Here is a 27491-nt window from a genome sequence, read left to right as displayed (position 1 = left end):
TTGTATATTTAGTTGTTGTACTTCAGATAATGGAATTTGGTAGTTACGATGTCATACAATCCCTTTCCATGCAGTTATCACATATGTGAACATATAACTGGATAAGTATTTGAGATGTAAATCATACGATAAGGCAAAATATATATTAGAAATTACTTTCAAAATAAATTTACCATGACTATAACGTCCTCCATCGGATAGTCTTGAAGTATCCCATGTCCCAGTTCTGTCCTGTATTCCAAATTACATGTTGCACTGCAGGTATTCCAGGAAGACAATTCCCCCAAGCTGCCATGGACTTAGATAAAGAAAAAGAAAGATATTATTATAATACATTTTAAAAACATATTTGTGAAGAATCTTAAACAAATATAACATAAGGAGCATTTACTCCAGCATCCATCGACTAAAATTTTGAAACATCGATAAAATAAACAACTTTTATATATTTCAAATGTTAACTTGTATCTCTTTATTGTTTCAAATTAATTTAAAAATATGAATTATACATTGTGTATTAATCTTTATTATCAACTTATAATTAGTACAATGTGTTCTATTTCATCTCGTTTATTTCTGTCATAGGGTTTAATATCATAGATATAGTAATATGCATCTAACTCTCGCAATTACATTTCGACCCAATTACACAACTGTAAAATAAGATAATACTATAGAGAACATGAGCTAGCATAGACTATAAATAAATGATGCAGTAAACCAGCAACATTAACTACACAAATGTCCCAGGAGTTTTTCAATCATTAATCTTATATATTTATTTACAACTTTCACTTGATACCAAAACGTAGAAACTAAAAATATGTATGGTGTATTCATTCTATGAAGCTGTGATTTTCATTGATATCTCATTCCTTTATTCTGTTAAGAAGAACACATTGCATTACTTTAGTAACGAAAACTTACTGTAGATATCTTAAAACTTTTGTAGCTTACCTTTGAATTAGGGATTGGTTTAGCCAAATTTGGCACAACGTTATGGAATTTTGGCCTCTCAATGCTTTTCAACTTTATACTTGTTTGGCTTTCTAATTATTTAATTAGAGCGTCACTGATGAGTATTTTGCAGGAAAAACGCCTGCCTGGTACCTTTGATAACTATTTGAAGTTCACAAACATGTTCAACCAAACATATTATGTATTTGATTGTGGTACAGCGGATGTTTTTGGGTAATTTTTGTCATTTAATTTTTTTGTTGATTTTTTTAGTAGGCCGTTAGTTGTTTTTATTTTGAGTTGCTTCACATTTGTCATGTCGGGGCTTTTATTACAACTATACGGTGTGAGTTTGTTTAACATATCTGAAGGCTCTACGGTTGACTTTATTTGTATTCCTTCACTTCCATTGAAACTTTGAGGAACAGTTATCTCATTTACAGTCATAACATATCTCCGTATTTGTATATTGATTATCAAAACACTAACTGTCTTGAACGCCAAACACCGTCTAAACTCTGATATCATACAAAAGACAAAAACTGGTCACGGAATTTTAGCTTCAGATGGATAATGCATGATATGTTAGTGCTAAATTTTTTGAAGGAAAAGAATGTCAACACTGAAAGTGACACACAGGTAAATCATTTTATTTACTGATTGATCCACAAAAATCGATGATTAACACATGATTTAAATCTATTATATGACATTGAACAGACCTAGAATATTCTAATGAAACGAGTTTGCTTTCTATTTATATCTATATTTATGTTTATATCGCTTATATGACCATCGGGGTATTTGAAGATAAACTCGATAGTTGATGGAATAAAGGCTAAAATACAGTCAAAACAAAGCTACATATTATCGATAACATGCCGTATAAATTATTCATTTTATACTTTTTAATGATTTGGATAACTGAGAATCTGAGTTAAATCGGTGAACATGAATTTGAACTAGTGCATCTGTAATAATTCTCACATCAGCCTTGATATTAATGGTACTGAAAATTGCCAACGACACTGTTTAATAATATTTGCTAACCAAAGTTTGAGAGAGAGAGAGAGAGAGAGAGAGAGAGAGAGAGAGAGAGAGAGAGAGAGAGAGAGAGAGAGAGAGAGAGAGAGAGAGAGAGAGAGAGAGAGAGAGTTCAAGAACTAAGTATTGTATCATCAATATTTCCATTTGCTGTGATACTGACATTCACTTTTGTTTTGATAGCAGTACAGTGTATGTGTTTATCAATTACTTTCACACAATATTTCCTTTTCCTTTATGGGTTTATTGACACCTTTCGTTTTTAAAACATCTGGTATTAAAAATATAACTAGTAGTTTAATGATATTTGCATAATTCATTGCATATTGAAATATATAAAATCTCACTAAACAAAACCACTACTTTCTTATTGTTTGTAAATTTATAAATGTACACGCGATGCAACTATGATAGAAAAATGTATGTTTTTCCGGGAAGTGACCTTCACTTCTCATCCTGAAACAATATGTTCATATTATGTAAACTTGTCAATAACACCGTGCCTGTGTTTAATGTGATCAAATAACCGTCGTTAGGGTATGATCTTTATATTAATTTTATCTTTATATTAATTTGATCAATGACGGATACGAATTAAAAGGTAATGTATTAACTATTTTTTTTTATAAAAAAGACGGGTGTGATTTTAAGGTTCTATTACAATTCTCGATGTATTTTGTAGCTTTTTATTTTGCAATTTTATTAGATACCTACATCAAGTTGAATTTTCCTTGAAGTTCGTTATTTCTGTTACATTATTTTTGATGGCGAAGTGTTAGTTTCAACTGTAATTCATTGAGTCAATATCTTCTTTATAGACAGCAACACATTGATATATCATACCTCTTTTTTGAAGTCATGCTTTGTAATTCGAGACAAACCGCTTTCGTGACTTGTGTCTTTATTATAGGGATTTATTTCACTTGATGGTATTTGAGAATAAATATTTTTTTTACCTGAAATTTTGTCTTTTCAACAAGAACTGGATTTTAGCATTTCATAACATAACCTATTTAAAGATACATGACTTATAATTAAATCACTCACACGCGTAACGTATGTAAAGACTCACCAGTAACGCTTAAAGAAATTAGGGTTGTCCCTTTATGCCAATATTTTGGTGATTGAAATAAGATTGATTTTATAAATTATCAAATTTACAGAGAGATATATATTACAATAATATGTGGAATTGTTTCAAGATATTTGCTGTGTTAAAATGTATCTCGTTCGGAGAAGGACAGTCGGAAGGTGAGTTATCATTTCTTGTACTATGTCTATATAAGAGGCATGCATAATCTGCCCAGTCGATTTCATAATTCTCTACATGAACGGAAGAAAAGGATTTCTTCTTTAGGTTCGGGATACTGCTATAGGTAAGTCCAGAACAAACTTCGAACGAAATTTGTGAGTAATATTTTCATTATGAGATTTTAGTAAACCATTTTTTAAAGTAAGTGTATAAACATTACTCGCTTTCTGAACACGATATTCAACACCGATAACCTATGCTGTAATTGGCACAACAGATGGACATTTGTATTTTGTTCACCGATCTTCAACTTGTTATTTGATTTGTTCTATAAACTGTTTTGATTTCAGACACGAGGCGTATTCTTTGCAAACCAATCATCGTGTGTATTACTAACAAATTATAAGCAAGGTATACTACATGCATTATTGAACTACATATGCTCATATTACGAACTTTGGAATTGAAACACACACACGCACACACACACATCATTTATTAGAGATTTACTTCTAGTGTCATTGTAGTTTGACGTTTACACAAGTCTTTATTTATGGACATAGATGACAGATTTTTGTTTTATAAAAAAATGCTTATATACAAGACACATTAAAAAGCTGTTTTCATAACAAACAATTCTAAATTTGTAACTTTAATGTTTAGGTGATTGTCGTTCTTACAGGGGATCTGCGACTAGTTGATGTAGTTGGGGAAACTAATACCGAAGAAGGACGTCTTGAGATTTATCACAACTCTACATGGGGCACAGTATGCAATGATCTTTTCGGAACCTCTGATGCAATTGTGGCTTGTAGACAACTTGGATACAGGTATAGTTATTATATGATTGGACAAACGTCTATTAAAGTTGATAGTCTATTAAAAGTTAATCTTCAAGTAAATAGTATATCACGGGCGTTGAAGAAACGTTGATAAGCGTTACTTAACTCATTATTTGATTTCATTGAACGAATAAGTGCTATAAAAATCTTAAATTAAAATAAATTCAGAAGGGATGCTATGCAGGTGCTTGTATGGTTGTACATAAAAGTTATCGAAGAAGTACCGAGACATTTGTCGGACTGATAGCTTCATTAATGTGACGTAATACACTGAATCGAACCTTTCTGGTCTTAATCAAAGTAATTTTCTCTTTTTTTTAATTGTTTGACACTTTAACGTCGTTTCAACACTATTAACGTACTAGAACCCTGTGGCCACCTCATAAAATAACTTTTCTTTATAACTTTTTTTTATTTCTAATAACTGTTAGTATTATCATGTTTTGGGGTACATGTGGTATTGAAATTACCTTGCGCATGTGTATTCTACGTCCAAACAAATACAAACATGCACCGTAGCCAATAGATGGCAAAACAGTTTTGCAATGTCACTGTGCATATCGTTATTTTTATTTTCCCTGACATATATTCTGTAGACAATTATGTGATTCTCTTCTTTCAATTCAATATAAAAAAGAAGATAAAGTACGATTGCCCATTACACAACTCTTCACAAGAGACCAAATGACAAACGAAATTAAGAACTGCAGGTCACCGTACGGCCTTCAACCATGAGCAAAATCCCATACCGTATAGTCAGCTATAAAAGACCCGAAGTGAGAAATGTAAAACAATTCAAGCGAGAAAAAATACGGCTTAAAGGGAAACTTCGCAAAAAAATCAAAAATCAATATTATGTCCATTCTGTATAAAAATTCTCAAATTTATATATATTAAAGTTTTATTCCGCTAGATAAGAGATCACCATCGATTTTAAATTTTGAGTATCAATTCTCTGCGTTCTGCCATTTTGTCATCTTCTACAATAAAAAATCAAGATATGTCTATAAACCACAAAGGACCAAAACTACAGTAACCGATGTAGTCGTAATTGCGTGTCGATATCTTGTCAATCGTACGGTTGTTTTATCCGACTAACTAACTTGATACGGAAAATATTCTTATTTTTTTAAATTACCATGGTCTGTTGTTTTTAAACTGTTGATATTGGAATTAGGTAAAAAGTCAAAGTTGAAATCATAAATAAGTTTTCCGTGAAATTGTTTTCGGAAATCTAATTCGTTCATAATTCTTTAAAGTAATAAACTTTATTCAAATAAATTCGGATCTTCCCTCATCTGATCACCAGCATGACTAAAGGTATTACTCCCAAAGGTATTGTGAGGGGTGTGAGGTGACACGTCCAGGTATTCAAGCGATTTCCTGTCGGGCTTGCAAGTTCCTGCATCGTTTCACTTCTGTAGGTATTGATCAGTGTACACGGCCGATAACTTATAACTTTCCATTTTGATCTATCAGGTGTATAATATGGTACCGTATAATATACATCTCTATCTTGCGTGTCTGAAAGTGATATAATATACTAGTCATTACTTAACTCATACACTTGTTTATAAATAACATTTCTGGTTTAAAGATATTATTTATAAAAATATAAATAATACCCCAAAAAAAAAAAGATTTGAAGAAATAAAAATCTATTTACATATTTTTTCCAAGGGTTAATTTGGGAAAATGTAGTATATACTCGTTGTCAATAGTAAAGGACAGATTGTATACATTGAACATAAGATAGAAACATACATTTTGTGCAAATTGGGGTAAAAGCTTTGTAAATAGACTAGTCCACGTATGCCAACAGTATGTAATCAACGAATTCGATAGACTATTGTAAACCAAAAGAAGAAGAAGAAGACGAAGAAGAGAACCAATTTGATTTAAATACAGGTCGATATGTAACTTGCTTTGGTTCATCGAAGTTATGAACATAGTAAAATCATATATTTATATATCAATTAGATTGTTCTCGAATAAAGGAGGAAATTCGTCATCATCACAATTCCGACATTAATGTAATATACATGGAACTGGACGTACACAAATAATCCCCAAGGGATGTGAATATTTTCTAGGAAAACTATTGAGTATTAAAGTTTCAAATCAATTTCGGGATTTATTTTCTTTCTTGATATTCAATGACAGCAATTTAAAGAATAAACTGCTTGTCCGGTTTAGGGGTATTCTTGCCAGTTGAACAGACTTATCATTACATTCAAAAATAGGGAAAGATGACATTAAATTCGTTGCCTTTTGTTTTTTTAACATCGTTGGTCAAATAGCTAAAGTATTATACGTTGTGAGACGAAGACTATTTTAATAAGGACGTTCCCGATTATGAATAAATTTGGTTGACGTTTTTCACACTTGAAAAGAATATCTATTCGTAATTTTTCGATTCCATTCCAAGAAGATCCTTAAATTTCCTGTCAATTTTTTAAAATATCTTTTTTTTCAAATAGCTGAAGTATTCATGCGTTGTGAGATTTAAAATATTTTGATGAGAACAATAATTCCTAAATAGTTAAATAAAGATCGCTTTGGATGGACTAAATTATATGATTGCACCGTACGATCATCCATTACAAGCAAAGCCCCTACCGCAAAGTCAGCTAATTGACAATGTAAAACAATTCAAACGAAAAAATGAACGAAAAACAAATAGGTAACACATTAACAAACGACAACCACTGAATTACAGACCACTGACTTGGAACAGGCACATACATAGATAATGTGGCGTGTTAAACATGTTAGTGGGATCCCAACCCTACCATAACCTTGGACAGTGGTGTCACAGTACAACATATGCACGAACTATACAAATCATTTGAAAAAGGCTTAACTCATCTGATGGATAAAAATACAAATACTATAAATACAAGTGCAAGTTTTCGTTTTTGCAATTTGAGAGTAAATGATGTATCAAACGTCCAAGAATACGCATGTAATATGTGTCACTGGATATAAAAAAAAAAATCATCCTCAACACCTACTTCCGTATGGGACTTCCACTTTCAGTGACCTGCAGATTTAACAGATGATACAATTTCTAGATTTATATGTCCAACAACGACCCACTGCTCTACATGTGTTATTATTAACATAAGATAACAATTATTTTGTTAGGTCAATTCTCTTTCGTACAATACCAGAAAACATGGGAAATAAGTTCTTTAAATTTTGACTCTGGAATTAATACCATTTTTTCTTGCGAGAAACTTTATTTCTGGCGATGAGCAGACATGGGCGGAAAACAATAAAAAGATAGGTTTAATATTTGTTCATTCATTTAACATGTATAATATGAATATCATTTAGTACACTTCGGTCTATACAAAAGCAGAATATACCATGAAGGTTTGATTTCGTCAAAAGATATAAGAGATCTGACAAATAGATTACCAGTTCGATATTGCAAGACACCCATTTATAACTTTGTACTTTTGCATTCCAAACTTTCGCAAAAAGATAAGTCATTTGATTAAATAAGACGTTGGGGTTTGTTTTCTTGGGAGACACGTACCCAAATGAAGTGGACTTAAGCAGCTTTATAAGTCACGGTATGGCCTTCAACAGTGAACAATAGTAAAAGTATATTGCATAATTCAACTAAATGTGAACATAAAAGAATCAAAGCAGGCATATATATTTTATCTATACATATACAAAAGAATATTTTGAGCCTCAAATCTAGCATATGTCTATTTTACAACTATTCCGAGTCAGACGTGTCACTTTTACATTCTTTGAAGCTTTCATAAACACCATCTTGTGACGGAAATGCTTCCCTAATAATGTTAACAACACAAGCTGGAATAGTCACTCTGTTTCTCTTGCCAAGTGGTTGCCCTTTTCTGACCCAACACACAAACTGACGATAAGCCATTAGTCGGCTTTGGCTGTCAGTTAGTACGTCTGGGGCTCTCCCTCTATGGCGCTTGTACCTTAAAAAACTTATATAGCTGCCTTTTGTCCAATCCCTTAGTTTAAATGTACATTTGTTACTTGAACAATAAAATATTTTGAATTGAATATAGCTGGTTTCAAGAATAACCGGGTTCAGACAAACTGTTCTGAAATCGACATTGTCACTAATGCATTCACCCAATTCAATATTACCATCAAAGAGAGTAAATTCGTGGCAACAAATGCATTCTGTCAATAACGGCATAACTATGCATTTAGTACACGAACACCAATCTGTGTTAAACTGGCGAGGGTTGCTAAGGATATCTTGATTTCGGGAACTTTCTGCAGCTTCCATTTCATGCAGCTCTTCTTCGGTATACTCTGGCTCTATTGCGTACCCAAATTGACCATACTCGTCAAAATCTGCCTCTCTTGACGGACTGGATACTATCATTCTCCGAACAAGACATTTTTATTTATGTTTTTATGATTAATTTTTGGACCATATATACACTGTCCTAAAGAAACAAGCTCACACAAATCATAAGAGAAAAATATGTGAGTAAAAGTTAATTGAATTATCAAAGTTAATATCCTTTGATCTCGAATGTATGTTAACTAATTAATGTGTTTTTATAGGCTAGCTCAAATCCTCATCCAAATAATATAATCTATATGTAATAATCGTTTCCTACCACACCGAGATTTGATGCCAAGCGGTAGACATATTTTAGGTACTAATTAAGTAATTAAATGAACAATAGATAACAATAATTATTCATAAATGTGCAAAGATTTAAAAACAAAAGTATTTTTTTCTTTATTCGTACATAATATATTCCGCTTCGGTAGAGTTATCTTCAGATAGTTTCAGATATTAATTAATACATGGGTTTCAAAAGTCTAAATGTAAGTGTTCTCGTACATTTTTTTTGCCTAATAAAGACAATCAAAATGCTTTGGTAAAGCTATTTCTAATTTCTAAGTTCCCCTTTTTTATGAGACATAAATCAAGGACAAGAGGTGTATATCATTTCATTCTAACACATGAATTAAGTTTCCCGTCTTTAAGCGAAAATTGTTTATTTCTTAGTAAATTAATTTATTTGAATTCAAATAAATAATAACACCAAATATAATTAAATAATTCCACGGCGATCTATTTTCATTTGTCACCAACTTGAATATGTATTTTAAATGTGTGTATTAAATGCTCCCTTGTTTTATAATCCACTGATCCAGAGACATATATACACATATGTGTATATATGTCTCTGACTGATCCGAATAGACAGTCACACGGTCACCTGGCAAGGTGTGCCCTAGAGGCGTGGTTAAATACCGAAGTGTAAATAACAATTTACCTTTCAACAAGCCATCTACGAGTATTGCCACAGACCGTGAATACACACATCGTATAAACCTAGCCATAGCAGAGACAGAAAAAGGTCAATAAGAGTACACCAACATATTGTCTTTACAGATTATTGTACTTTAATTTGTTCACCTTATCAGTCCAAAATGCATTAATTAAAAATGAATTTATAACTTTTGTGTTGTCTAAAAAAATTATTCGAATATATACGTTTAACCACGTCTGTGCGTTTCATCTTCTTATTATCGGCTGGTTATTAGATAAAGCATAAGTCATCGGCGCGCTTACGATTACGTTAAAATATGATTAAAAACCAAGACTTTTAATGATTGTATTTTAAATCCCGGCATGCAAAAACCAGGAGAAAACGTCACGACCTACAGGAAGTTGTTAATATTTTTCCATTAATTATTGAATTTCTCCTTTATTACTGCACATATAGCGATAAAACTTTGTGAATATATATATTATGGCATAATGAACATATTTAAACCATAAGTAAAAAATCGCGAATTTTCCCTTTAATTTATGAAAAAAATTGCAAAACATCCAAAAAAGACAACTACTGAATTACAGGCTCCTGACTTGGGACAGGCACTTACATACAGATTGTTGCGGGGTTTAACTAGTTAGCGGGATCCTAACAATTCTTCTAACCTTGGACAGTGATGTGGTAGAACAACATATCAACGAACTATAAAAATCAGTTAAAAACTCATCAGATGGAAACAAATAAAAGTGCATTTAACAAAAACACAGAGTGGACGTGTCCGGGTACAACAACAACAAGGTACAGATCTGAATCATTACACATCCAACATCCAATGATAAACAAACAAACAAATGGAATAAAAAATCTTTACATTTAGTGTAACTTTGTCAACTGCGGATGGCTAATGATAAACACAAGTAGATACGTTCTTGCAACTCTTTTTTCTATTACAAGATACAAGAGGGTCGAAAAATACCAGAGGGACATCCAAACTCATAGATCGAAAATAATTTGACAAATTGTTGGAAAATGAAAATTGTTTTGAGTTTGCACATTCTTTTAGAGTTCATTTCGATTTTCAAATATAACGTAAAAAATGTGATTTTGTATAATCAGCCGGTCTTTGCTCAGTCCAAAGAATTATGCCGTCTTCCCTATTACGAATGTGACCTACTGAATTAGACTATTTACCGGATTTGTAATAACTGAGCACCTGAGATCACCCCCAGTTTTTGGTGGGGTTCGTGTTGCTTATTATTTAGTTTTCAATGTTGTGTCTTCTGTACTACATACATATATGCCTTCAGATACACGTATTTTATTTTACAATGAAGAAATTGTCAAAATGTACCAAGGTAATATTCTAAATAATAACTGCGAATGGGGAAAATAAATCACAGAATTGTGAACTATCAAATACGTCGTAGTTAGTAGGACATGGGACTAAACCACGTGATAATTTGATTTTAATACAAAGTGATTTAATTTTGCCATTCTAGTTTTAGAGGGTCAAATCTCTGTTAGATTCATGAATAGGTTCAGCTAAATACATAAAATTATTATCACTGAACTCATCAGTGTGGCAAGGGTCTATTGCTGGAGAAGGAGATGATGATTTCTGTTGAGTGTATGTTTTTGTTATTATTTATGGTTCAATGTTTTGTACACTGTCTTCTAAAATATCAAAACGATATCTGGCCTCTGTCACAACTTTCCCAGTATCCAGTTTAATATCCGAAAGTTGGAAATCAAAATTTATAGTTTTTCTTAAAATTATCCCTTTAATCCCGCCTACAAGCTTTACTCTAGCTCCGATATGCGGTTCATTGTTGATTTCTGAAGCCATATTTGTTTTTATTGTTGAAGCAGACGATTTCGCGAGTTTGTTTATATGTTGCTATGTTGTTATTGATAAATTCTGAGAAATCCGACCGGAAAGGTAGTCCCGGCGGGTTGTGACCTTTAGCTTAACCAATCATCTGCTGAGATCACCGGCAACCACACGTTGATTAAATTTTGTTATACAATGGGTGCAGAAAGGGATAAATTGACGAAGAATTAGAGAAATATGGTTATCAAAGGTACCAGGGGTAATTCAATACGCCACATACGCGTTTCGTCTACATAAGACTCATCAGGGACGTGCAGATAAAAAAAGTTAGAAAACCAAACAAGTACAAAGTTGAAGAGCATTGACGAGGATTTAAATTTTCATACAAACTCTTATTTCATCTGGAAGTAAAAAAACAATGTAAACAAAACAATGTTTGAATCGTGTTGATAAGCGCAACGAACATGTACATATTTTGTACTTGATGTATACATTATGTTGCTGGCATTATAATGTTAGTAAAGCAACCGTATGAATTGAATTATTTTATCCTAATTGAACAACATTCTCTCAACTGCCATATGATTGTATAGCAGGTAAGCACACCATCGGACCAATACTTGCAACATGATTCAATGGATATCTTGATTTAAGATGTTTATTGTGAAGATTGTTATTTAAAAAAGCAGGCACAGTATAGTTTAAACACTCGTAGCGGCACTAGCCTGCTCTTTTTCGAAATCTACAAGGGTGTCTTTTACGTGCAAGATATATGGCTCTCTCTTAAGACGGGTCAGCCATTTATCGTCTCCTTCCGACGGAATAACATCGTATCTGAAGACCATACTCGCAAATGCTGTCAAAGAAGAGCCGTGGATCGAACAAGGAACCTGTGTGTTAGTGGTCCGATGCACTAACTACTATACCTCGGCTCTCCTTCTGAACGAGGCACATTAATCAATGACTTTAATAAGAAATAGCTAAATATATATATAGTGAAGTTTGTAAGGGTCGTGTTGTCAGTTTCTCTTTGACTCACCAATTATGTTGTAATTGCTAGTGTATTCCGCCTACATTTTTAACAAATAACAGGGAAAATACAACCCTAGTTAAATTTTCTCTCTTGTGTGTATTTTTACATTTTATCTATGGGAATTTTTATAATGCTTTGTCATGCACTTCAATAATAAGATTTTGTTGTAATTTAGCACATATGCTCTATTTGCAAACGCATTTATTTAATCTTGCTACATGTGCTATGTAGGGCATCCTACGTACGCTTTTACACAGCAGGAGGAGGCAGAAATCAAATATGGTTGGACGATTTAAAATGCAGTGGTTTAGAAAAAAGACTAGATGGATGTGATCATGGAGAATGGGGGCAAAATAATTGTGCCCATATTGAAGATATTGGAATAAACTGTACAGGTAATTTTGGTGATAAATACAACAATTGAGTAATGATATTGCTCATGGAAGCATTTCTGAATAATGAAAATATACATATAATGAACCAATGTTCGAACGTGAACCTATCTAACAATTTTGTTCATTTTCAAAAATTTACTAACAAAAAATAACTAGAAATGCAAACATACAAAAAAGAAACTCACCGAAGATCCGTGACTTGTGGTTTTATACATCAGATTTTCCTCTGACTAATTAACAAATACATTTCACAAAGCTACAATGTAAACTTCTGCCAAACACAAAATTGTGCTCTTCCTCAATTTTGTCTCACATTGTTTTGCTGATAGTTGACGGACACTGGAGTTCCTGGACGCCCTGGACAATATGCAGTTTAAGTTGTGATTCGGGATATCAATCAAGACACCGACACTGCAATAACCCACCACCATCGTTGAATAGACCATACTGTTATGGGAAGCCTTTTGAAATACTTAACTGCAGCATTACAAAGTGTCCAGGTTGGTTTTAAAAAACGTTTTTGACGGATATTTCATATTTTAAAGACATTAAGGATTTATTAAATAACATTAAAAAAATGTATAGTTTACTATACACACGCATAGTTAGTAGATTTCGAAAAAGAGAATGCTAATGCCGCTATAAGGCAGCACTTGCACCTGCAAAAAGAAAGGAATGAATACAAGTTGCAATCACTTGTTTCTTAATCCACTAAAAATGAATATGTTTAAACTACAACATTTGGTTGATTATTGTTTGGGGATTTTAAACACTGCTGACATACATATTTAATCTGATGTTTTATCTTAGATAAGTGTTGTCAAAACAATTAATTCTATCGTTAGAAGTACAGCTTAAGCATTGATCATTTTCTAATTTCGTCTAATGTTTGTAGTAAAAAAAATAATCAACAAATAGTTTTGCTGGCATGTATACAACAATCTTTGAATCGAAATGACTGAAATTGATAGTACTATATAGAGGAACGTTCACAGTCGGAAATATCAATATCGAAAATTTCAAAGTAGTTTTTGTTGACATGTAACGAAACGGTTGAAGAGACATTTGTTATCAATATTCCGGACCACATGGTCACAGATTGTGTTAATGCATTTGCCAAGTTCAAAATATTATCTTGTATTTTTAGGATAAACAAAATGTGTGTATGTTTATATATAAATGGCAGATGTATTATAGTCATTCTATGTAAGGACTAAGTTAGTAATGTATATAAATTATGTATTATTGAATGTGGAGATTAGCTGATCATGTGTGGATTTGAAAAAGAAATATTTAATATATCCGATGACATCTCATTTTACTATTTTAGGTAATAAAAGACAGGGAACGGAAGATACATCCAAATCATTCTCCATTGAAGCAATCGTAGGGGTTGCTGTTGGCTGTATTTGTATAACTGCTGTTATTATTTTTATAACTCTCTTTGTTTTCCGTAGATTCATATCTGTACAAGTTGGTAAGTTTATTTGAAATGAAATAAAGTTAACACAGCATAAAAAGATTGGTGTGATCAAAATATATTTATGTTAATGCTTTCAAGTTTTGTTTTGAATCGAGAAAAGTGTGTCACAGCCAAAATTTATCTGTCTTTTGATAGTCGTAAAAGATTAAGTAAATCATGTTGCTTAATATTTTCAAATCGTGCAGATGTTTTTTTTTAAATCAAGCCTTGTATGTCGGTAACGATACGAAAATTCTACTATGCATCATTTCAAAATATGTAACCTGGTTCTGTAGAGGCATCAATAGTGTACCGATGTTGACATTTTAGTAATATTGTAAAAGCTTCAAATAAAGGAAAAATATTACGAAATCCGGGGAGTCGACAGGGTTCGGGTAACATTCTGTAAATTCACCATCTAACCAGAGAATCATCACCTGTTTCAGATATCAGAAATAAAACAAAAGGTCATTCAATTAATGTTATCATACTTTAATATTGTACTGGCATAATATTATCACATCGAAATATGTTAATTTATCTTACCTCCTATACATTTCTAGGAATATGATTGGTTAAAAGCGTCCTCGTGGAAACCGTGTATATTTAATATAAGGTTAGTTGGGAGGCGGGGCTTATTTCATACACGGTTGGTAGTGGAGTTACATTCCTTTATATTCCGTATAAGGTAATAAGTGTATGAGTTACATCTATTCACATATCTTGAGTTTTTGATAGTGGTAATAACATAATTGTGCATTCTTTTTGACAGAAAATAATCAGAAAATTTGCAGGTGAGTGTTTCCTTTTTGTTTCTGTTCATACAGATTTAATCTTGTTAAAAACATTTCTTGCTACACATTTTTCTATGTTTAATGCCTAATTTGTAAATTAAGAGCTTATATACAAATAGAGAGACGTGGTTTGACTCATAAGGAAACACCTATCCGTAAAGACCAACTGTAGATGAATTGAATTATAAAAGAATTTGACACGGTTTAAAAATTAACAGTACTTATGAGGGAGTCACAACAGACCCATCAACGATCAAGCAGAGTATTTGAAATTTGAATTGTGCACCGGTTCTTATAATTAACAAATGTTAAATCTCACTTTACAGTATTCATACCTTATGTTAATGACACAAACTAAAAGACTTATTGGTGTGATTAGCCCAAAAAAGTCACCAGTCGGTATAAGTAATGAGTTATTTCTTTTACAATAAAATAAGATATCACAATTGTGTACTTTATACCCTCTCTTTTCATAGAATATGTTTAGCGACATTTTTTATACTGGTATTATTAGTTGTAGATACACATTTTTGATTTTAGTTCATTTATATGTTTTGGAGTTTAGCGTGAGGTCCATTTTCAATGAACTAGTACACATTTTTATTTAGGGGCCAGCTCCGGATTCGGGATTTTAATCACTGCATCGAAGACTGGTGGCCTTTGGCATTTGTCTGCTCGTTGGTCAGATTGTTGTCTCGGTGACATATTCCCCATTTCATTTATGATTTAATTGTTATGGAAACACGTGGTACATATCTGATATCATTATAAATTAGGTGTTGTTTGAGAATTATTTATTTCTTCAAATTCTAATCACCATGTTTGTAATTTTTAGCATTGGTGACATGCTCAAACTATTTAACATAACGTATTTAGATAGTTTTGGATGAATTTAAATGATAATTTACTATTTGTCATATATGTATAAAAAAATTGGCTTATATCACATTTATTCCACATTTTAGCAACATTTGTTTACGTTTCCTTGTTGTGATGATTTTCGGCACACAAGCGTGTATTTCCCCGTAAATAGCTTATATTCTTACGTAATCGTTTTATGACGTCGGGTACCTCATTCATAAAAAAGCATATGACGTGGGAGTAAGATCGGAACAGCCCTGGTAATATATTCATATTTTACCACGGGTGTGTACTCTAAACGTTTGAAGGATATCATACTAGAATTATTCAATAAACACAACGATGTAATTAGAGATACAATGCTTGGTTCCTACTGGAAGTGTTAGCTCTTTGAAAACTATACTCTGATTCATACGCATCTTACAAATTCATTTTAAAATTAAAAATTTCAGGCATCACAAAAATGACAGTGAGTTCGCCGTTTATGAATCACAAATGACTAATAACTAATCATTGTTGTTGTAGTAACAACCAAGATCTTGGAACATTGGGTGACACTATTCGACCAACTTCTTATGAATACATTGAAAGTTCTAACGTCACACCGCCTGGTGTTTATGATACTTGTGATATCAAGGAAAGTGGCTATGGTACAGCCCAATGACAATAATAAGGCAACATACCAGAATATGAAAGTGAAAGTTGTCACATGTTATATTATACTTTTGTCCAGTGAATGACAGTTATTAATTGTCGTATTATTATTTTTTGTATAAGAAATACAGCTACGTATCTCAATAGATGAAGACAACACACATTGACAACTAAAATCTACGTTTACTAATTCACCACGTAGTCAGTCACGCATACTACTGTCCACCATTAATAAAATATGTATTGCCAAAATTTGACTCCGTCAGTTGTTTGTTTTCAACAGTATAATATCTTATCTCTACATAAACTTCCATAATGGGTGCAAAGATAAGTACAGAAAATAACGAAAAGTGAGCGATCATTTTTGTATACGATTTTTTAAAGATTCTTTTAAAAACCTACTAAGTAATAAATTTGTATTGATTTGAAGAAAACAAAATCTCGAACGCAATGTTATTCGTTGAACTGCATACCCCAGATAGCCTTAAACATGTTCAGCAATGTATAAATATCAAAGGTGTGAGATAAAAAGGCTGACAAAGTACGTTCACGTTATGATGAAAGTTCTACACAAAGTCAATCCTCATACAGTACTTGCAAGTTTAGGCTTTACTGATCGGTGAATGATCGGTGAATAATTGGTGACGGATGTTTGACTAATCGGTGATCAATGACCCATAGAATCCGTATAAAAGTGTGTCTAATTTTTATCTTACTAGTACCAATAATGCGGAAATTTATCATCATGCGTTACTAAGTTAGAATGTACCATGTATTTATCAACTATTCATTATATATAGATATAGGAGGATGTGGTATGAGTGCCAATGAGACAACTCTCCATCCAAATAACAATTTATCAAAGTTAACCATTATAGGTCATGGTACGGATTTCAATACGGAGCCTAGGCTCACACCGAACAGCAAGCTATTAATGGCCCATAAAATTACTAGTGCAAAACCATTCAAACTGGAAAACCAACGGTGAAGTCTATATAATAGTCCAGCGGATATCAGAATAATTGATCACATGTGGTAAAAGCATGAAACTTAGCATAGTGAAAGATTAAGTGGTATAGACAAAATTCAGATATTGAGCCACGAAAAAAAATCCAATATGGCTGCCAAATTCAAGATGGCCGACATAAGTACAACATAATTCACTTGATGAAGTCTTCCAATTTTAATGAGTTCAGAAGATGTCACAAACTTAAGGAAATACAATGTAGATATGTCAATTATTATTGTTTTAAACCTTATAATACAGAAATCATCAAAATGGCGCGTCAAAATGTCTAAGTTTGACAGTATTCGTATCTATACACCATCATTGTGTGATCGAAAGTTACCAGATCCGTGAAACTGATAATTTGATATCAACAGAGGCCTACAATGTATCATTAATACCTGGGTGCATAGATATTTTTTTCAAAATGGCGGCAATATTCAAAATGGCGACGTTTAACATGTCAAAATTTGACGTTTGTTTTTAAATATGGTATAAAAATAATTAGAATATAATGGATCAATTATTTCAATACAAGCACGTATATACAAACATATTATTATTTAATGTAACAGGTGACATTAACCATGAAATAAAAATGCCCGATACAACTCAAAATGGCGTCTTTGATGAGTTTTTATTTTCACAGTTACAGGTAATGACCTTAGAAAATTTCTCAATTTTCCTGAAATGGAAAAAAAAATCCAATATATGCAGTATTGAATCAGTGCAAAGAGTATTTCTTTTTTAGAAATGAGATAAGAAATTAAAAAAAAACTCACAAGTAACTATTTAACATAACAACAGATTAAAATTTATTAAATGAAGGAAAATCAAAAGGAAGCACAGTCTCAATAAGTTTCTCTTTTACAGTCCGGTGAGCAGTTGCATAATGCTGTGCATTTTAATGCTGCTTTCAAGAATTTACATGCATGACATTGAAGCTTCAGCAAGCACAGACCAGAACGGTTTCATCAAGTATTTGCCAACCAAATAAATCTGGTGATGGCATACTGGGATTTGCAACTAAACAATTGCCCCAAATAACACTACCTTGGTAAGCTGCACATTTCGTATGCTCAATGAAGAAGTGCATCTCGTGTTGGAGGAATATTGTCAATTGTTCTTGTCTTCTGCGTGAATAACTGTTTTCTTAACTCATTCACCATATTAGCTGTACTAGACCGATCATACAAAAGCACAACATATCGTTCTATTACTTTTAACACTTTTAAAATTTCCACTTTATTTGGATTCTGAATAACCTGCAGAAATGCTTCTGGCAACTCCTCATATAAGGACCATGTGTCCCAAGCTGATTTCTTAACTTTTCCAGAAAAAAGCTGAGACTGTGTCACAACCAGTAAACGAATGGAACAGTGGACAGACTTTCAATTTCAATGGTCCTAGTGCAAGGCACAATCCATGAATAGAAATATATCGAAAATTCTTTCCAGTGCCAAATCCTATCCACAGCTGTTCAGCCATTTGAATTCCCCTTTTAATGCAGCTGGGAATAAGGACATATCAATTGAAAGTTCTCCTTCAACTAATGGGATATCTGGTTCACTAAATCGTAGTACAGCTGGTGGAAGATTTAAATAACTCTCTGGTAAAAGAGACACTCTCTTTGACTGGCATTTCAACATAGATTCAGATTTGTCAAATGTTTGAACAACGCCTTGAACATCCTCTGAAATATGTTGGAAAAAAGATATACCTGTACCATGGAATGAATCTTTTAACAAGATACTGCTTGGATTGTGATCAATGTTCTCTACAGCATATGAAGTAAATACATTTTGTAGTAGATTGGTAGGGCAAACAATTTCTTCCTGGACATAACGACGACAAGGATCATTGGACATTCAAGAAGACATTTCTAACACTCGGTCGTAGGAGACAGAAAGTCCAAGTTTGAAGAAAGTATCTACTAGATCACATTTTCTAGTCTTAAAGTGAATCATGATTCCCAAATAAGCACAAACTGGAGGTTCATGATCTTTCATGTGACGGTTGGATAGTTTCATCTATACATCAGAAGTTGTGCTATTCTTAATGTCGACTGAGAATATGAACGATCCTGAATGTTGGGTCCAAACTGAATCATAATGACCAAAGAAAGCAATGACTGGGGTAAAGAAGCTTCCTGACATCCCTTTGGGAAGGTTCCTTTAAATTCTGAATTTGATGCGAAAATATCTTTACGAACAAAACTAGCTGCTTTTGATATGTTGACAAACTCATCATCAAAGTCTTCTAAGCAGACTCTCTTCAATGCAGGACCAATGTCATCTTTGAAAGCAAGAATGTTTTCAAGGCCTTGTTTGTAAGCATCTAAGTTAGGGAAATTAGATACAATTATGAGTTTTAGTCGTGTACTATTAACTCGAGATGAAACAGCTGCACTTAGACATGTTATTCTTTCCGTATAAAGTTTACATAGATCTGACAACTTATGGTCTCATCGTATGACCTTGTTTCATTTATATAAGAGACTAGTTCTGAAAATGCAATACCATGGATTTGACTTTCCTTCTTACATTCTTAGATTCGACATTATATCATTTTTCATTTCAATTTGAGATGCACGATTATATACGGAGACTAAACATTTAGAGTGGTACTTTGCTTCCTGTGCAATTAGATCACCAGCACTTAACTTTGCAAGTAACCATGTCTCATTTAATTTTACTGCACATTCTCTCACACGTGTATCTTGTCCAAATGTTGAGGACTCATGAAGGGTTTCTTGGACTTTTTCATTACAGAAAAAAACACACAGACGGGTTACTGGTGGACTGAACGGAAAAGCTATTTCTAGTTTTCTTTTAGATGTGGTTGCTTTATTATCTATTCTCTCATGTGAGGTTCGTTTTGTTTTTCTGCTCTATTCAACTTTGTCCTATTCTGTTTTAAGTTGCCAGATTTGTGCCAACAGGTCCGAGACCACCATTCCCATGCAGTAGTTCAAGGTTGGTTGTAGCCAGCTCACTTATCAGATTACTCTCAATTGCAGTAAAGTTGAGTTTTCTTTCCCTTGTATTTTTTTTTCAGACATATTTTCAGCCATGTTGAATAATACAGGAAGTTTAATTTTTCAAAGAATTGTGGGAATTAAATTTTTTCAATCACATCGTTAAATATTAACACTGCGTTAAGTAACATTGTCGTTAAAATTTTTTGATTAACAATATTTAACGCATTGTTGAGTTAGCGACTGCGTTAAGATTTAACGACTCGTTAGGCTTAATCATCGTTAGATTTAACGACACTTTTGAACAACTGGGCCCAGATGTCAACTTGAATAAAGAAATTACTGTTTATACATATTAGGCTCTCATTGCTTTTTTCTCTTTATCTATCTTCATGTATAAAGAATGTTTAAAGCCAATGATGTCAAAGGATGAATATCGGTATATGACCAAAAAGATACAAAAAAATCATACAAAATCCATCTAATGTCAATATTGCATGATGGAGTAAATAAAATTGTGACAACATAGAATGGCCAGTATTCACATTTGATTATATCTTTATGTGTGAAATCTGCACTTGATCTGACATTGAAAATAAGTACACAGAAGATCTTAAGGGCGACAAAATAAACCCTAAAGATAACAAAATGGATTCAAACATATGCTAGCAGAAATTGTTCTATCTTTGTGAGGTTTTAAGGCGTCATTATCTTAGTTTTTTGAGGTGTCACAAAAACTGATATAGCAGAAAACAGGAAAATGTAATGACATTACTGGTTTCCGACTAACGGGGAAATACGATACACAGATTGATATATAATTTAAAAAGGAACGTGTAATAGATGTTTAATCTGGTTAACAACTATTGAAAGATGTTGTGTTTTAGCATCGATATGTAAAATGACATTTACGGAGCCAAGATAGCTAAATATGATGAAAACAATGCAAATAAAAGGAAAAAAAAAGTTCAGAAAAAAGGAGTTGAAAGATATCAAAGGGACACTCAAACTCATGAGTCGAGAATAAACTGAAGATGTAATAGTGAAAAAGAAAATTACCAATATTACAAACAACAACATATAAAAAGATGCACAGAAAACTAAATACTGTAGAAAACGAACCTCAGCGAAACTAAGGAAATTTCACAGGTGCTCCGGAAGTACAAAACGATCTTGCTCCGGCTCTACATTATTTGTTATAAAATAAATAGAGATATATGTGTCACAGGAATTATTATGATATTGTGTGATATCTTTGCATGATTGTGGTGTCCTGTATTAGAAGATGTATAAATGTAGGAATCACAAATAAATTTGACGAGTCAGGAAGTACATTGTTTCTGTTTAAACGCATTTTCTACGAAATCAATACATATTCGTATTGTATTTTTTTTAATTGCAATTCTATAACACTAACAAAACAATTCATTTTATTGGTTGAGTAATTTCTTGATCATTTTTGATTTTTGTAGCTAGTATATTTTGAATCTCTATAATGAAAAAAAAAGATGTTTGTGAAGATAGGTACTGCTGCGCATGCATCTACGTCACTGATAAGCATATAATTATTACGTTCATGAAGTATTAAAAGCGCATTCTTGAATATAAAAAAAGATATTTAATTAAGACTTTAATATGCAATTTAATGGATACAATTATTGATACAAAATCCCATTGGTGAGGCTTTGCGGCAATTGTCTTTCAAACATGATAATACACATGTATCACATTCACAATTTTCCTGTTTGCACGACAAACTATAATTACAATTCAAATGACATTCCAGATTTGATTGGTGTGTCTTCGTTTCTGTATCTTAACGAGGAAGTTTATATTCAGGAACACATGATTTTTATTTTTGGCGCTTTTTAAACGTAAGTTTATACATAATGTTAGTAACATATTAGTTTTAAAATTAGGATCATTGTTATATGTTTAAAAACAGTGTATATCTTTTTATATTTTATGTTTCATATTTCAACCCTATCAGCTACATGTAGTACATCGGATTCATATGTATATATTTAGATCATCAAATATTCAAGGTGCATTTAAGGGTAGCTAAGCGTTGTGTTTAATTTTTTTTTATTTACAAAAAATGGCTGATTTTAGATAATTCAGCAACAGAGTATAATTGCAAAGTGTTCAGTCAAATATTTATTAGCGTAGTAACTTAATTTATGTATAGGATGCCGATCTAAATTCCTTATACATTGGATTGCGTAATTATCGTTTACGGAGTTAAGTGCATTGATGATTTTTTTATACATACTAAACATTTTGTTTAAAACTATTAAACAAAAAAGTTAATGATATTTATTTATCCGTCAGTGATAAGCCTTATTGGACATACTACATTTTTAAGCATTTACTACAGTTAATTTTATACTGCATAATACTGTCTTGCATTGAGTACATGTAATTCCATATGATTTCAATTAGGTTACTATTTATTGTTTTTGTATGTAGTTTTAGTACACTTGTATTCACCTTCAAAACACATCACAGTTGTTATCACTATGTACATATACATATTTAGTGTAACAAGAACATGAATCTTAAACTATTGTTTGTTTTATAAACTCTTTCAAACAAAGTGTATATTTGATACTTTAGTTAATGTGAATGTAGGACACCACTTTTACATTTTTACATGACAATGTTTTTCTTTTAATACTTTGGCTTTTTCAAGAGCACTGGTCAGTGGCGGATCCAGGGGGGGGGGGGGTTCCGGGGGTGCGCACCCCCCCTTTATTTTTGCCGATCAATGCATTTGTATCGGGACATATGTTTTGCATCCCCCCTTTGCCCTGGGTGCCCTGGGTTAGCACCCCCCCTTTCGAAAATTCCTGCATCCGCCCCTGCTGGTTGTTTCTTTTTTCTGTCTGGCGACATACGTTCCACGTTCTTGCAATGGCAATTGTAAATATCATTGGTATTATTCGTTTCTCTTGGTGATTAGTTTCCTTTGTATTTTAATGATCTATCATAGCTTGGTTACTTTTATGAGCGGCAATTTAATTTGCTCTTATTTGCCGGCGTAGGGTGTTCTGTAAATAGACGGAAAAGTATACATTACATGAGTGTAAAGAACGATCTTAAAAATAGGAACAGCGTTTTTATATATATGGTGTTCTTGATGGAAGCAATGTTGTTTATTTAGATGGATTTTTATCAAGGGAAAATCAATGAATTCGTTTTTACGATAATTTGTGAAAAAATCCTGTTAAATGAGATAAAAGTGTCGTTTAAATTTGAGCACGGCAAATTGTAGTATAAAACGTGGACAAATCAGCAGTTTTGATATCTGTGCAAAATTTAAAAAAAAGGTGAATATAGCGATTCAAGTTTCAAATTAGATATTTAGAATTTTACGAATCTGCATCTCATTGCATAGCTGGATCGAAATACTTGTTCAAAATATTGCCAAGGACCATCGTTTTCCGTAACACAGATTGAACGCAAAAACTTAAAGAAAGACATTTATTTAAACATCAAAGCATCTCTGCAGATAACATAAAAGCTCTCACTAATTTGGATAAAAAGTCCAAATAATATTCATCTGGCGTATGCTTTCTATTCTATTTGTAATAATCAGCTAAACAATTCGACGTCTTTCAAAAGTATGCCAACAGGTTATATTACTGCGAAAGTACGTTTAGCCAATAATTTTGTCTAAGTGCAATTGAAAACAATCACTTCTGTTTCTTAAAATTGAATTTGACATCGGTAACATATTTTACCATTGAGATTGATCAAGGTTTGACATTATATCGTTAACGTATGCCTCTGATAATTCACTGAACATTCTTCTTTACAATAACGAACAAACGGAGACGTATTGTACATGTCCTTGAGACATCAATTAAAGTATGGAGCATTATTAAAATACATAAAGATGAAAAAAGGACTTATGTCTATAGTTATTAACAAAATAGATATAGAAAGATGTGGTGTGAGTGCCAATGAGACAACTCTCCATCCAAATAACAATGTATAAAAGTAAACCATTATAGGTCAATGTACGGCCTTCTACACGGATGCTTTTCTCACACAGAACAACAAGCTATAAAGAGCCCCAAAACTACTAGTACAAAACCATTCAAACGAGAAAACCAACTGTCTAATCTATATATAAAAAGATATATAAAAAACGAGAACGAAATTAATATGTTTTCAAGGTAAACAACTTTCATATATGATATGTCTATGTCGCATACGTTTGTTTCACATGTATCGTATTTAAGAAAAATCAACAAAATAGTGTCAACTGTGACATAATGTTATACAGGCAATACGTTATCATTTACGTTTTCTAAATAGTTTTAGCACTCACGAAATCTCTTCATGTAATCTCGAAATAATAAATGATGCATACATGAAATTATAATGCGTTTAAAATCAGTTGATGTAAAATAATTTCACAAATAACAACAAAAAACAAATAAAATAACAGATCTACTATATTATGTATTTTCATCTACTAATCAGCAAATAAAACAAAACAGAATGCTTGATAACTCTAATAAGCACGAATTACACCTATAGTATAAGGCATAATATCATTTACATAGACATAAAAATGTCTGTAATGTATAAACACCAGTAAACTGATGACATTAACATTGACATAAACAAAATTAAATCTTTAACACATAAGACTTCAAATGACTAGTCCCTCCTGTCACGAGTTCTACAGATAGTGTTTTTATTGAACTTAAGATTCCACTTGCTCTTTAGCATTTTTATGCTGCATATACTGTTCTTACTGTGATAACTCAAAATGTGTAGTGACAGACTTAAACATACCATAACGACTTTGACTGGCCATACAGTCCTTGCACGGTGGGCACGGTATTGAATTGTTTTTTTTAATTCCGTTTAAATATGAGACCACATGATATACCTATATAAAGAGATTTAATTATCTTTTTTAGCTTTTTACATTTTGTTATAGAATTATCAGGTTAGCATTATATTTATAAATTCTTAAATCTAATAAAAATGTTTAATTCTTCTATTTATATGTTTCATTTTAAGATTCTTCCAGTGTTTCATTGAAAATTTGGGTAGAGAATCGTTATATTTTCTAGTATAACTGATTTTAGTATGGATTTTATTATTAAAATTTTTCATTTTATTTTTCGAATTTTCAGCATTCAATGTAACATGTTTAAGGTTGCATTTCTGTAAATATTGGCATTGCCTTTACTCATGGGAACTCCCTTTACGGCTAAAACTGTATCACTTTTACTATGCCACGAACTTCTAAGAGTTTAAACTAACACTAAATTTCTTAACTACCCCTGCCTCGACCATGTCGACTGTAGGGTTACCATATATCTTAAAATAAACAATATTCACATGTATATTTACTGGTAACATTCCCAAGTTATGTCTCAATGAGATGCAACCTACAGATCAGAACTGGGAACCAGTATGTAAACAAAATTAATTATCTATGAATATTCTAAATCTCCCTAAAAGAGGCGTGGTTTGAGAAACAGCTGTATTTACAAAGTGCAACATATACAAACATTTATTTAAATAGAAAATTCTCTAAAAACACTTTTTCTCACATTAATACTCACTTATCCGAATTATAGCCTTAAGGAAATCACTACACATACTGTAAGTTTACTTTTACTGTACATTTTATACCCCTCCTCTGTTTCAATGTTTAAGAGATTTTGAAAACAAGACTTTAATTTTTTCCAACTTACCCTATTTGCCTGTTTTCTGAAATAAAATGCCTAAAACTGGTTTAAAACTACTCTGATAACATAATGAAAGCATTTCAGAATAATGTTAATGTATTATTTAACAGTCAATCAATCCAACATTCAAGATTATATGAATTATCCTATCCAGCACCAGTCTCCAGTCCACATCTTACTGTATGCCTATTTGTCAATAAAAGTTCACATTTTCTGCCTCAAATGGTCAGTTTAGAATTCTTGTCACAACAGTATCAACTGTTACCATATATCTGACACCATTTAGCTAATATATGAACTAAAAGTGTTAAAACAAAGCCATATTTGCAATAGTTGTATGTATGCAGATACCAGTCTGATGTACAAATTTACTTTAAATGTTATAGAGATGACTTCTAACATCTGATTTTTGCATAACTTCCAAGCACAATTATTGGTTTCAATATAAAGACCTTTAAAATCATAAAATCATTGCATTTGCAAGTTAAATTATTTGTTTTATGACCCGGGGGTAGGCAATTTTCTCTGTCCCCCCCCCCTCGGGCCTCAAATTTCCTAAATTGTTCTGTTGTTTCTAGCAAAACGGAATATTTAGTACATATTCAGGGTAGAAAACACTATTGAAAGTTTTGTAGAGATATTTTTATATTTCTAGCTATTATTTTTTATGCCGTGGAGACCAAAAAAGCAGATTTAGGTGTTACGGCTTACTTTTGGGTTATCGACAGCACTAAACACCCCATTTATAATGTTCAAGAAGTATCTATGAGTTTCAATGACTGCGAAGAGTAAATATAAGCACTTCTAAACAATCTAGTTTAAAAATATGCATATATTATGAATTTAGTTTGCTTTCAGGCCTTTAAGTAAACTATGCATACTGTAAACTGTGAATTTATGAGTCATCATATTTAAGGTCCAGGATTTTATCAATCTTCATGAAATATTTATTAAACTTCATAGTTGCGTCAAAATATGTGAGATAAACCAAATTTGGGTAAATTCGGTATAGTCTCTTATTTCACCAAATATAGGTTGCATTTCTGTAAATATTGACCATGCATTTTCCCTTAGGAACTATCTTAACGGCTAAAACCGTACCCCTTTTACTATGAAGTTTTGACGAAAATCATATAATAGAATGGAAAGTTCATATACACTACTATTTTTTTCCAAGGTCAAAATATAGGGCTGGGCGGCATATTTGCACGATTTATATGCCCCGAACTTCTAAGAGTTTAAACTAGCACTGGATTTCTTAAGTACCCCTGCCTCGACCATGTCGACTGTAGGGTTACCATATATTTCAAAATAAACAACATTCACATGTATATTTACTGATAACATTCCTAAGTTATGTCTCAATGAG

General features: G+C 32.2%; 1 protein-coding gene across 2 annotated transcripts; it reads left to right on the top strand.

The window, feature by feature from the left end:
• The first annotated feature begins 2473 nt into the window (after positions 1-2473).
• LOC139494714 (neurotrypsin-like) lies at positions 2474-16677 on the top strand. Of its 2 annotated transcripts, XM_071282903.1 has the most exons (8): positions 2474-2607; positions 3165-3252; positions 3936-4083; positions 12488-12651; positions 12981-13151; positions 13982-14128; positions 14886-14907; positions 16294-16677. In XM_071282903.1, exons 2-8 carry the CDS (start codon positions 3186-3188, stop codon positions 16430-16432), a joined length of 858 nt encoding a protein of 285 aa, XP_071139004.1. In that variant the 5' UTR covers positions 2474-2607; positions 3165-3185; the 3' UTR covers positions 16433-16677. The 2 variants fall into 2 exon arrangements, with proteins under 2 accessions (XP_071139004.1, XP_071139003.1); XM_071282902.1 differs by lacking the exon at positions 2474-2607 and having other exon boundaries at positions 3162-3252.
• The last annotated feature ends 10814 nt before the right edge of the window (positions 16678-27491 follow it).

The sequence above is a fragment of the Mytilus edulis genome, chromosome 11, assembly GCF_963676685.1.
Source record: "Mytilus edulis chromosome 11, xbMytEdul2.2, whole genome shotgun sequence".
Classification (NCBI taxonomy): Eukaryota; Metazoa; Mollusca; class Bivalvia; order Mytilida; family Mytilidae; genus Mytilus; species Mytilus edulis.
This window is presented reverse-complemented; position numbering and strand designations above follow the sequence as displayed.